At 39.9% G+C, this 12,875-nt stretch overlaps 1 protein-coding gene across 1 annotated transcript in view; it reads left to right on the top strand.

The window, feature by feature from the left end:
* The first annotated feature begins 1,486 nt into the window (after nt 1-1,486).
* The window catches only part of LOC115757815 (tyrosine-protein kinase-like otk), a 29,043-nt gene continuing 17,654 nt past the window's right edge, over nt 1,487-12,875 (top strand). Inside the window, exons 1-3 of the mRNA XM_030698237.1 lie at nt 1,487-1,814; nt 8,555-8,689; nt 8,764-8,922. Of these exons, the coding sequence (XP_030554097.1) occupies nt 1,766-1,814; nt 8,555-8,689; nt 8,764-8,922 (343 nt within the window). The 5' untranslated portion in view covers nt 1,487-1,765. The remainder of the gene's footprint in view (nt 1,815-8,554; nt 8,690-8,763; nt 8,923-12,875) is intronic.

The raw sequence follows: 12,875 nt of genomic DNA, 5'->3' as shown, positions 1-12,875 counted from the left end.
ACTTCATTTGGCATTGTCTGTGGGGATCGAAAGAGATTAGCCCCAACTTCTAATTGACACTGATTTGAAAGCCGACTTTGATTTATGCATTAATCCTCAAGGCGTCCAGTCAGGCCTAGACGAATAAATTGAGTTATATCGAAATCACATGTTTATCCCGTAATAATCTAAAAAGAATAAGATAATAGTGTTAGCAATTGACAGTAAATATTTTAACTGAAGAAATGCTGCATTAAAAATAATTCAATCCAACTCTTACAGTAGAGTGTTATATGCTGTTCAATTAAGTGTTTAACTAACTCTTTCGCTCTACTGCACTTGCCCCATCAACAATTAAGTTTTCCATTTCTCATTTCAAATGCGGCTCGTTTTCGCGCCAACCAAGGCAGCCCAGTATTTGCAAGCAGTCGCACGGCAACACTGTTCAAAAACATACAAAAATACTGGGCACACACGACGAGACCGGCAGACAGGCGCAAAGCTACAAAGTAAGAGGCATTCCCAGTATGTGGCAACATTAAAAGCCGGTTCCACAAACAACTCCGACTGCCGCATGTCTTCAGTAATAAACAGACGTCGAACGCACGCGGTTCTCCTGAATTTGTGTACCGTGTATCTGCGACCGTGCCGCTACGTATCTGTATCTGCCAGCTGCTACGGCGACCCCTCGCAGTTGCGCTCACGCTCGCTCTATAAAAATATACAAAAAAGAGCAGAAAGAAGAAGAAGCAAAGCACCCACCAATAACAAAAATAAAAGCCGGTTCGGTTCGCAGGCACGTCAAGGATGCAATGCATTGAATATTTTGTATCTTTGGGATACAAATTAAGTTGATTTGTTGCGCTCGCCTTGTGTGCGCTTCGTTTACGCTTAAACGTACGTACGTCTACCACGGTATTACGGTTCGGCTTTAAGCTGCCTGCCCGCTGCCTGCCCGTCGCCTGTCCGCTGCTTGGGTAATTGAACTACAACCCATTCCACACGGGCAATCTGCGGCCCCGTCTTCGGCATTGCATTTTGTGTATCTAGATACCTTTGTCGGTGCCGGTGTCGCTGCCATTACAATTTGATGACAGCACAGCACAGCACCAGCAGCGAGCAGCAGGCAACGAGTATCTTGGCTGCTTGTCGCTTGTCAATCTAGGCGCTGATAAAAACGCAGCCACGAAACATAAACCAAGCCAGCAGCAACAACAACAAAATAAGAAAAAAATTAAAAAATAAAAAAGCAAGTGCCGTGAATCGTCTGCGTATCTTTGCTGCTTTTGGTCGCCGTGTTCAGTGATAAATGCATTTCATGCGTTCCAACTATGTAAATACCAATTTAATTTGAGTGTCTATAGTAAATACCAAGCCCCGCCGCACGACCCCACCCGCCCAGCCACCCCTCAGATACAAAGCAAAGCGTTAAAAAAGGCAGTCACCAGTTGGACTCGTCGTCGTCCGACTGTGGGCTGGCGACCAAATATTGAATATTTACACATGCGTTGAGTGGAGTGCATTTTCGAGTGGCTGCGCTTACGAGTATACCCCACTGTGCTAAAGGGATATACCCAAATACACACATACATACATCCGTACATACGTGCATAGAGAGAAGTTTCAGTTTGAGTAGTATATCGTCAGTTTGTCAGCACATAATATCCAGAATCAACGTGAGTGTCTGTGTTTGTGTGTGTGTGTCGTGTTATCATATAGTTTGCTAATTGGCTCGCTCCGAGAGACTGCCAGACACTCGACAAAGAATTGACTGAGGATACCCAACATGGATATGAATATGTTCTTAATGCTTACTCTGGCGTTTGCTGTGCTGGGTAAGTGGAAAAAATACATATAAATAAATAAAGATTTTAAACTAAATGGTACAAGACAGTCTAGGACATGTGTAGGTAGTTGTGGTTGGAGTTGTCCTTCAGACTCCGGCAGTAAACGGCTCGTATTAATACTGAGCAAATATTCATGCTCAATTTAAAAGTAATTGAACTCATGTGCAACAATAAGTTGAGAGCATCGAGTAGCATTCTCCATTTAAGTAATTAAAAATATGTCGACAATCAAATCAACTTGAGAATCAATATGGAATTCTTATAGGCTCTTTTCCAGTAACAAAGCGATAAGGGAACTTAATCAGAAATAAGATGAATAAATATAGATTGTTTTAATTAAGCGCTCAAAGTGGGATACTAATCTAATATAAACTATATAAAATATAGCTTACAGCTACATAGCTAAACGTTAGATATAAAAGTTATTGCAACATTTTTACCTTTGCCTGAAACTCGAGCCAGAAGCTTCTTCGTACATAAGGTTTTAAGGAATTTAAATGAAAACTTTGTTCATCAACTGTTAGGCTTAAATTAAAAGCCATTTCACTAGGCAACAATATTTAACTCAGATCATTTGAATTCACCTTACAAAACGAAAATAAGTATTTATATATATAGTAATATTGTGCTAGCTCCGGGTAAGTTGGCTGCTATACAAAGCCGGCTACCGTAATAAGTCGTCTCTATTTTCTATTTGCCTGCTTAGGCCAAGTAGGCGTTCATTGTGCGAATTCTGTGTACTTCAAAAGGTTTGGCTTCTCAAAGAAACCAACCACATTGAGCTCATATTACGAAACCAAGCCGAGAAGTGAACCGCCGGCCGAGAGACCACAGCAAGCGGTGCAATTGAATTTTGAAAGCAAACGGCGCGCAAAATGAGTCAATTAACAGGCAGCCGGGCGGACCGGGACCACAGATTACCACAGAGCTGCCCAAGAGCAGCGGGAGAGGTAGTCGAGAGGAGGCCCATGGAAAGTGATGAGCGCAACTGCAAGGATATGCCGACCAAGTTCAAAATAAAGTAGTTAGGCAAATAACAAAGGGCAAGAAAGGCAAACAATGCCAAGAACACACACACACACACTTAGACAAACTGCCAGGACATGCCATTCGGGATCTCCATTGGCACTTGAAGTGAGACAAGCGACGCCGAAAATTCAGCTAATCAAATGTAGTTGACGCTCTGCGATTACAAGGAGCCATCGGAGCTGGCAGCGCAGCATAATTATGCAAAACTACACACAGATACACACGCACACACAAATACATACGCATATGCCATATAAATGCTTGTGAGTGTGCGTGTGCGTGTGTTTTTGTGTTTGACAGGACACGCTGAAAACTGCTGACTGTTAAGTAGCACAAAGGCAAACAGCCGCAGACAAAAGGCAACCGGAGCCAGAACCAGAACCAGAGCCAGGCAACAGAGTCCCAGTCGCAGTCGCCGTTGCCGTCGTCGTCGTCGTTGCCTGTGGCATGGTGCACATTTGAAATCTGTGCAACGCTCAGCGTCCATTATTTGTATGGCAAATAATAAGGCAGTCTCTCTCTGTGTGAGTCTTTGTGTGGCACTCATAATTTGTTATTCAAGCATGCAAAATGCGGCATGCAACATGCCATGCCAGCCCACACACACACACACACACACACACACACACACACACACACACACAAAGAGAACGAAATGCGGCCTGGCAGCTGACATGAGGCAGCAACTATATGAATATGCAACCCATAATACAACTTGCCCCCTTTTCAGACCAATGGCAAACTTAAAGTTCATGTCGAGCACTCATAATTGCATGAATTAGACGTGTATTGCAAATCTCTAGGGTCCCTCACACTGTGCATTGTTTCGTTGTGTTCAGATTAGATGGTCTGAAGCCTCGTTGAAACTACTTCAAATTATTAAACGAGTTTCTGGAGCTGGCGACGGGGGAGGGGTCGGGGCGATGACTGTAAAAAGATGCCTTATAAATATAAGTATTTTTGGGCTTAGCTTTTGGCTTGATAAATCTGAGCAGATGTTCCAGGGGAAAAGTTCGTTTGCATTTATATTTTTCTAAATTATGGAATGACTCTTTAATGCGTGGGATTGGATTTGATTTTCATATTCATTGCCCAGCTCTAATTTAAAGATGGTTGAGGTATACAAATTGTTATTAACTTTAATATGCATTGTGTCCGGTTTAGTGTACACTTCGTTGTTCCTTGAAGTCTAAGAAACAATAATTTATTAATTACCAGCTTTGACTCGGTCCAAGTTTTCATCTTCCATCCATATTTCGGTTTTTTTTTCGAACTCTACTTGTTAAAAGACTATAATATTTTGGAGGCAAATCGGATGAATCTTAAAACTTCACCCATTTCCCACTCAAGAGATTGAATGTTTCAATAAGTGCGAAATGCTTCTGAATAATTTTAATAAAATTTTTCAAATGTTAATGACCGAAAGGACACATGTCCAAATGGTAGACGAAGCACATATATGGGCAGATAAACTCCTTGGATACAGACACTTATATAGATAAGTTAGATTCATTGGGATCGAAAATCTTTATTTCTATCTGTGTCACACATCTTTCACTTTCTATGAAAACAGGGTATAAAATGACGCATCATTGCAATGACAAATTCTATAAAAATAAACTACGCACAAATGGACATCCTTTTATTTTGTTATATTTTTTGTTGATTTTTGCCTTTTTACTTTTTTATGGTATTCCATTTCAGTTTACTTTGATTCTGTTGTTCATTTTGGCCCTGTTGTAAGCCCTACATCAAACTTTTGACGGGTAATTGTCATGCACATTCATTTCAAGCTTCCATTCAAAGTTCCCTCTTTCTCTCTCTCTCTCTCTCTTTCGCTCCCTCGCTTGCTCTATCTGTTTGTCTCTTTTTATTTGACTGTTTTGCTGTTTAAATGCCTTTCCCATGTTGACTTGCAGTTTTCCAAAGGTTTTCCCAGCGCTGACTGTAAAAATGCCAGAAATTCTTGAGTGACAGTTGAGTTTTTCCCATTTTGTTATTGTTGTTTTCTACTTTGGCCAGCCAAAGCAAATCAAACGCCACCCATCGCGTCTGTGGGGAGTGGGGGCTGTCTCTGTCTCTGGCTCTGTGGTGGCACAGCCTCCAATAACAATAACAAGCAGCAGGGACTAGTTCAAGTGCTGACTGTGCTGCGTGTTGCCGCTTGAGGCACACGGATCGCTGTTTTGGACTCCTGATTATTACAGCGATATTTTCTCATTCATTGCGCTTAATCGACAAATGTTGCCCCACAATTTGTGGCAGACTCAGCAGTTGGTCGCTGACTGGCTGATTTCAGCATTGGAACTCGGACACTCGAATGTAGCGCAAACAAACGAACTAATTATCATCACACACCCTCACTGAAAGATTGACCATCTGATAGACAGATAAGGAGGCAAAGACAGCTGCACGGTCGCCTCTTGCGCCACATCAACACAGTTCATACACCCTTCCAGAGAGTATTTTAATTTTGTCAACAAATGTGTAACCTGTAAACGGAGTCATCTCTGACTGCATAAAGTAATTTATATACTTTATGCAGTCAGAGATGATTCTTGATCAGTATTCACAAATCAGTCTCTCAGTTTTAAGGCTAACTTACCAGAACTCCATAGATCCATCTGTACATAGACTGGATCGAACATCACAACATAAAGCAGTGATAGGTCAAAAATGTTGTTCTTTTATGAAATACTTATTTGTTTTTAAACAAAAATTCACCAAACATAGTGTTTATTGCTTTTCCATGTTCCCATTTTTAAGCAATATATCAGAATACTATATCAAATAAGAAAAAGAATGAAAATAAGTTAATTTTATATAGAAAAGGGTCTGTTTTTCAAGAAATTTTCACCAAGTTCAGCAATTACGAGCCTCACAATTTGTCTCACATAACTCATATAGTATAGTATAAAAGCACTTCTAAAGGGTATTGAATCTTCGGCCTGACCAACATATATTTTTATTCAAGACCACGCTGGTCCTCTGGTCCACGCACAACTTTGCGCTTGACTTTTTGCCCACGTCAGCGCAATCAAACCGAATCGAGCTCAGCCGTACCGGGGGCGCATATTTCTTTAATCGACGCACAGTAACTGACTGCTCCTTCGATGACTGCGAGGGGACGGGGAGGGGTTGCTTTAACTGGTTGCAGCAACAAATTAAATCGATTCTGCTTGGCTGACGGGCTGGCAGGGAGTCTCCCTAGCGCCTGTCTGACAGCCTTTGTGGTTGACTTTGTGGCTCCATCTTTGTGGTGTATCATAACACGTCGCTGGCTATGTGACTGGCATCTGATTTGCCAAAAGCCCAACCAGCAGCATCAACAACAACAACAACAACAAAAACAAGAGCAGCTGGAAATACAACAAAGAGTACAAACGAAATGAGTTTAATGATGTTGCTCGCAGCTTTGGAGCGCTTATTGATTCCGTGTCCTGCTCCGTCTCAAAGTGGAGCTGGAGCTGTAGCTGGTGCTGCCTTGTCGAGGTGTTTTCTCAAATTGCTTCAATTAGTGCCCAAATATAATGGTCTCCGTTTTGTAGTTGCTGCTCTTGTTCCCTCCACAAGAAGAGCCACACGGCTCGTACCACAATCAAAAATAATCGCTGCTGAATTGCCAAGTTTTCTTTTTCTTACTTCGCTCTTTGTTTGCAGGTAAAACAGGTGTGTGTGTGTGTGGGTTTGTAAGTTGCATGCAGATTCTTGCAAGTTGGCGCCTAATAACTATAATATTAATCTTAATTTACAAAAGCGTAAGTTTAATCGGCAAAAATGTAATAAAATAAATATATGTATACTGAAGTCCTTTGGTGCAAGTGAAGTCCAGGGCTCAAATTCAAATTGTTCCTAGTATCTTGGGTGAAGACCCTTTTATTATTATTTTGAATGCAATTTTTGTTTTTATTATTATTTTAACTATTTAAAATCTTTTTTCAATTCAATTTACAAAACTTTACTAGCAGTAGGTTATCTAAGGATATGCTGAAAGATACATCAAGGAAATACTTCCGGTTCCCAGTGTAGTGTACAGTTCATTTTCAACTTTTACTGAAAATTGTAAATGTAAATTCCAACTCTTAGTATACCTTATACATATAAAAATTGGCCAGCCTTTGTAGATATGCAAATTATTATTGTAACATATGCACATGTGCACATGCATTTTCATATGCAATAATACTCTGGCTTTGATCATATTTTTGCATTATTTTTGCACTAAACTAAAAATAAATAATATTTGCCATAAATTCCATTTGCGGCCTGCTGATTGCATTAAACAATTCGCTTACATTTTTTGCTTAACTGTATTTTTTATGGCCCCGACTTTTTAATTATGCTGGCTCTGTGCATCGGCATAGAGGCCTCTGTTGTGTTGTGCTTCTCCATTATATACCCTTATGTAGGGTATACGAGTTTAATTATGAAATATGTAAGATACGCATTAGCAAAATTTTTTAAATAATAATAATTTGAGTTATGGAAATTCAATTTACAGCCTCCGTTGAAATATCCCTGATATCTATTTGTAGGAGACTTTCAGGTTTTTGAAGATCAGATTCCTAGTATATACGATACGATTTAATATACAAATACTTATATATTATAAATATTAGTTAAATGATTTAAAGATATATAATAAGTCAATATACAATATACAAGTACTTATGTACTATAAATATAAGTTAAATTAATTTTTTACTCAAATGATTAAGTTTTAAACTGGAATTCAATTTCTAATTATCAAATGTTATTTAGATATATATACCTTGTTTAATAATTTAAACTAGATTCGGGCTTTTATAAAAAAAGGGTATCAATATGATAGGATTATGATAGGATTTTCTCCGCCGGCTTGCTCTCTGTGTAGGGTATTTGGAGTTCGTTTTGCGGGCATAGCTGCCCTTACATGGTTCATACGTGTTTTTTCAAGCACATATTGTGTGTAATTTTTTGTGTTTTGCGGACACGCAACTGCGCCTGTGTTTATGCTTTGTAATTTTATGTTGTTGTTGCCATTTGGCGCTTAACAAAATTGCATTTAGCTTAAACACTGTAATTTAAGCCGCTTAAGCGCATTTAATTTGCTTAAACCACTGTAATTAAACGCAATTATGGTAAATGCAATTTTTGTTAATCATATTAAACTGCCCAACCCTTGCGGCTGTCCGAAAAAAAGTTCAAAGTAGATGGCCCTCAGGACTTTTGAAAGTTCCGAGTTTTGGGTGTGTTACGTTTTTGCATTTTATAGAAACAATGCCTAGTTTTTATGTAACTTTCAGTACAAAGAATAGTCAAGATATATTTCAAATAAACCCTAATAATATTCTATCACTATAAAAATACTTAATTGTCGACCGCTCGTGCCTATGGCAGCTATATTATATTTCCAATGTTGATCCAGCTTTATGATGAAAGAAAGAAAAACAGAGCCATGCAAGGCTTCAAGAGACTCAGAGAATATTCAGTTTGCAAAGAAACAACTCAGCATAGACTGACGGACAGACGGATAGACAGATATGGCTATATAAGCTTTATCGGGTCGAAGATGTCTCCTTCTATATATGATACATTCTATGAGGGTTTAGAATATAATCAGTTATATGCCGACCGACACTCTATCTGTTGGATGTAGTATCTAGATATTATTCCCATGCCAGCTCTGGTAACATTAATCTCTTTTCTAACTTGTACAGCAACCAGCTTGGCGAGCTCGTCGCGATTCATTCAACCGCCGCAGAGTCAGTCCATCATTGAAAACGATGCCGTTGACTTTGGCTGCGAGGCAACAGGACCCTCCGGCGATTTGCACTACGAATGGTTGCATAATGGTGAGTACTGGGGACCCGGTGGCATCAAATCAACATTATACTAATGCAGCACTCTACGCTGAATGCCATTGCAGGTCAGCAAATTGTGTATGACAGGCGCGTCGCGCAAATCGGCTCCAATTTGCATATTGAGTCGTTGCAACGCGAGGATGCCGGCGATTATGTGTGCATTGCAGCCAGCGTGACCAGCGGCGCCAGGCAGGCATCGCCTCCAGCTAAATTGAGCGTGATATGTGAGTACCCAAACTCTATATGACTATGACTATTATGGCAGAGGGTATGCCAAAGACCTGTGGCAAGAAGTATGTTACTACATTTTAAAACCCAATCGCACGTCTTAGATATATATACTTATATATATATATATAGACTGTAAAAAAAACCTTTTCAAAATGGAAAATATTTTTGTTTTTGTTTTGCTTAAAAAAATATCGTTGCTAAGCGAAAACATATGCATGCCTCTTTTTATGATGTTTTATGGGTTTGAAACTAGGTTGAAAAAACGTTCTTGAGAAAAAAAAAGGTTTGAGAACCGGGTGAATGGGTTTTTTGGTTCAAACCTTGGACCGAAACTGACATCTTGTTAGAGTCACCAAAAATTAATGAATGGTTTATTTGATGAATATCAAATTAACAAAACTTCCCCCATCTCTCACATTTTCTCGGCCATCTGACTTCCCTTTCCGGCAAGCGCTTTAGCCTGGCCAAAGCCACAAACTGGAGAAGGTAAAGAAGCATAAAAACGCAACCAAAGCAACAACAAAATAACAACAGCAAAAACAAGACTGATGAAAGATAAAAACCAAAAACTTTTGATGTGCATACGTCACGCACAACAAACTTCTGTTGCAGCACCGCACACCTCCTGTTGCCACCCGCACCCCCTGCCTGACACGGCACAGGAAGTGCAGCGCAATGCATGTACCCAGCCAACGTTGCGTGGCCAAAACGACAGACACACAGATCAAGTGAGCGAAAGATAGAGAGAGAGAGAGAGAGAGAGAGAGAGAGAGAGAGAGAGAGAGAGAGAGAGAGAGAGAGAGATAGAGGAGAGAGAGTGATAGAGAGAGAAGAGATATGGAGTGAAGAAGATCTAAGTGGCAAGTGCAGTTGCAGTTGCAGTTGCAGTTGTTCTTGTTGTGTTGCTGCTGCCCCTCGTCAGCGTCGGCGTCACGTGATTGATGTTCATTTAGTTGCATTGCCTTTAAGCAGAAAAATGCATAAATTTAACAAACAGTCGTTGCCCCAACTCCACTCCACCCCACCCCCTGCCACTCCCACTCCACTGCGTGCATGTAAACAAAGCGTGTGTAAGTTTGATGCACAATCTGTGCTGCATGTGCTGCATGTGTTGCAGTTGCTGTTGCCGTTACTGCTGCTGCTGTCAGCACCGCCGCCTGGTAGCTGATCAAAGGCGCTGCAGCATCATCAAAGACGCTGAAATCCCGAACTATTTATAGCGTCTCGCACAGCACTCAAGTGTTTTAGCTAATTAATTAACTAATTAATTTGTAGTTTTTCGAAGTTAATTTTAATGGCGGCAGCCGGCTGGGCGCACGTTCCGTTGAAAGGTCGCTAAATAATTCGAAACGGGAGCGAAATCGTTTGGCACTAGGTGAAGAAGCCATGGACATGGCATAGCCAAGGGCTCAGTAGTTCCCAATCCCTGCAATATCAAGCAGACAGAAACTATTGAAATATGCATAGACTCGTCCATCAGCACACACAGACACACAGGGAGTAGTTGCTGGGGTCAGATCTGTGAGTTCTGATTGCCCATCGAGCGCAGTCGCAATCTTTCCGCTAGAAATGAATGCTCAATTAGGCGCAACAAAGGCGACATTTTGCCTGCAACATTAAACAAATTAAACAAAGAATAGAATATTGTGTGGGCATATCAATTGATTCAAATCGAATGCGGCGAACCCTTTGTGGTTGGTATCTGAAACAAAATTAAACAAAATGAATAAGGTTTGCTATATTTTGTCAGACAAATTGTAGCGATGTTTAATTGTATTTGCTATTAACATGTTAGTCAAATGAGAAAAATAATAGTAATAAATATAAAATAATTTATAGCATTTGTAAGAAAAAGTCTTTATAATAAAAGAGCTTCCACAAAGGAAAATAATTGCAGAGTCTAAATATTTGTATATCCCAACAAATAAATAAATAAATTATGCAATGCACACAGATATTTTGAATACCTCAAATAACAACTTTCCATCTATTCTATGTGTATATCTGTATCCGTAGAAATCGCCTTGACTCATTAGTGTATATAGCTAAAACTATGCAAAGTATTATTTACGTTTACAGTTCCACAGAAATGCTGTTGTTTATGTCGCAGAAAAAAACAATGAAATTATAGAGTACCTGAATGCCTCGACAATCGAATGGCATATCGTTGAATGAATTCGAACATTTCGCGCAGTGTAAGAACTGATGGCTACACGGAATCGACCAGACAAATGCGAAAAGACCACCGCAGCTGAGTAGAAGCCAGCGGAACAAAAAGAGAGTCAGGCCAGAGTTAGACCGGAGTCAGACCAGGGCCAGACAACTGGCTGCCAGTCAGACAGATAGACAACAGACGAACGGACGGACAGAGAATTGAAGGGACAGCCCGAAAGGTTGCAAGCAGTGTAAAGGGGTTGTTGGACTCTCGCTACAAGGATAACCCAAGGACCAACAGCTGAGCTGAGTTATGTGTGTGCCATGGCGACGGAGTTGGAGTTGGATACACAAGCGACGTTGGCGGGAAGGGAAGCGGTAATCCAAGGCAGCGGGCATGCTGAAATGTACATGGAAATGAAATGCAACATTAACACGAAACATAAACATAAAATGAGAAATGGCAACAGCAACAACAACAAAAACAATGGCAGCCCAACAACCAGGCAAAGTCATAAAAACCAAACAAAATGCAAAGACACAACACAAAAGGGGGCGAATGCGAATCCGAGTAGGCAGCAGCGACGAGGACAAACCAACCCTCAGAGCCAGAATACCCCCGCCTCACTCTCCAGCCACCCACCACTGCGGTTGTTGCTGTTGTATCTGTGCGCTACACAAGTTCAAGTTGACTGCAGTTGGCAAGTTGGGTTCTTTTATTTCGGATAATTTTCATTTGCTGAATGCCGGAAAAACGCATAAAATTTTACGAGCCCAAGCTTGAAAACATTAAAGTGGCGCAGACAGAAAACGTAGTCAGCGCGGCTCTGACGTTCTAACGCTCTATCTCTTTCTCTCTATCTTTATTTAGTATTTATCTCACTTGCTCCCTGGTCTATTTATGGCACCCTGTACATAGCTAATGCGCTAAAAGGTATCATGTTCTTTTATATACTCTTTCGTTTATTTATATGTTATGTGAAACAAAATTCAGAACTTTAATGATAATATCTTACACTTGTGCATACAATTATTTTCACATATCCAACTTCATCGAAATATATCTGTTTGTGTATTAGAAATTGACCTAGGTGGCAGCGATTACGTAATCATTGAATTGCAATGCCTAGAAATTTTAAGCTAAAGGAGGAATTGAAACACTGTATACTCAGGTATAAAGGGCATCCTTAAGTCGACTAACTGCTTCGACGTCCGCCTTGACTTGCAGTTACATGAGTTGATCATTAGCAAAAAGTTTCTGCAATTGCGTTGTATCTGAAAACATTTTCGGTCTCAGGCAAAGTGCGATAATCGAATGTTTAACGTTTTAATTTGAAAACAGTTTGACGATGGGGTAGGACGAAGGGAGGCCAGCTTTAATTAAAGATTCGCCAGCAAAGATAGTACACTGAGCACAGGGCTTAGAGCTAATGGTGCTCGGGTCAGTTGGTCATAAATTTGCCGTGAAAATTGCAAGTCAGAACAATGACAAAATTAATGGGAATAAAAGCTTCAGAATGGAGCTGAAACTCATCTATTGCAAAGTACATATTTTTATATATGTCATTTTATATCCTCTTCGACCCTATAATTCATTTATTTATTTTTAATCAAATGATGTATATATAATTATATATAAACAAAAAAACAAATCGGAAAACATTATTTGTTTGTTAAAATATTTTGAAAAAACCCCTCATTCTCCTTAAATATCTGATATTATGGCATCTAATGGAACAATTGTTAGATTTTGTAACGTAATTCTTTCAAACTAATTAAATATGTTTTTAGC

Source organism: Drosophila novamexicana, unplaced genomic scaffold, assembly GCF_003285875.2.
Source record: "Drosophila novamexicana strain 15010-1031.04,08,12 unplaced genomic scaffold, DnovRS2.1 tig00000121-arrow-pilon, whole genome shotgun sequence".
Classification (NCBI taxonomy): domain Eukaryota; kingdom Metazoa; phylum Arthropoda; class Insecta; order Diptera; family Drosophilidae; genus Drosophila; species Drosophila novamexicana.
This window is presented reverse-complemented; position numbering and strand designations above follow the sequence as displayed.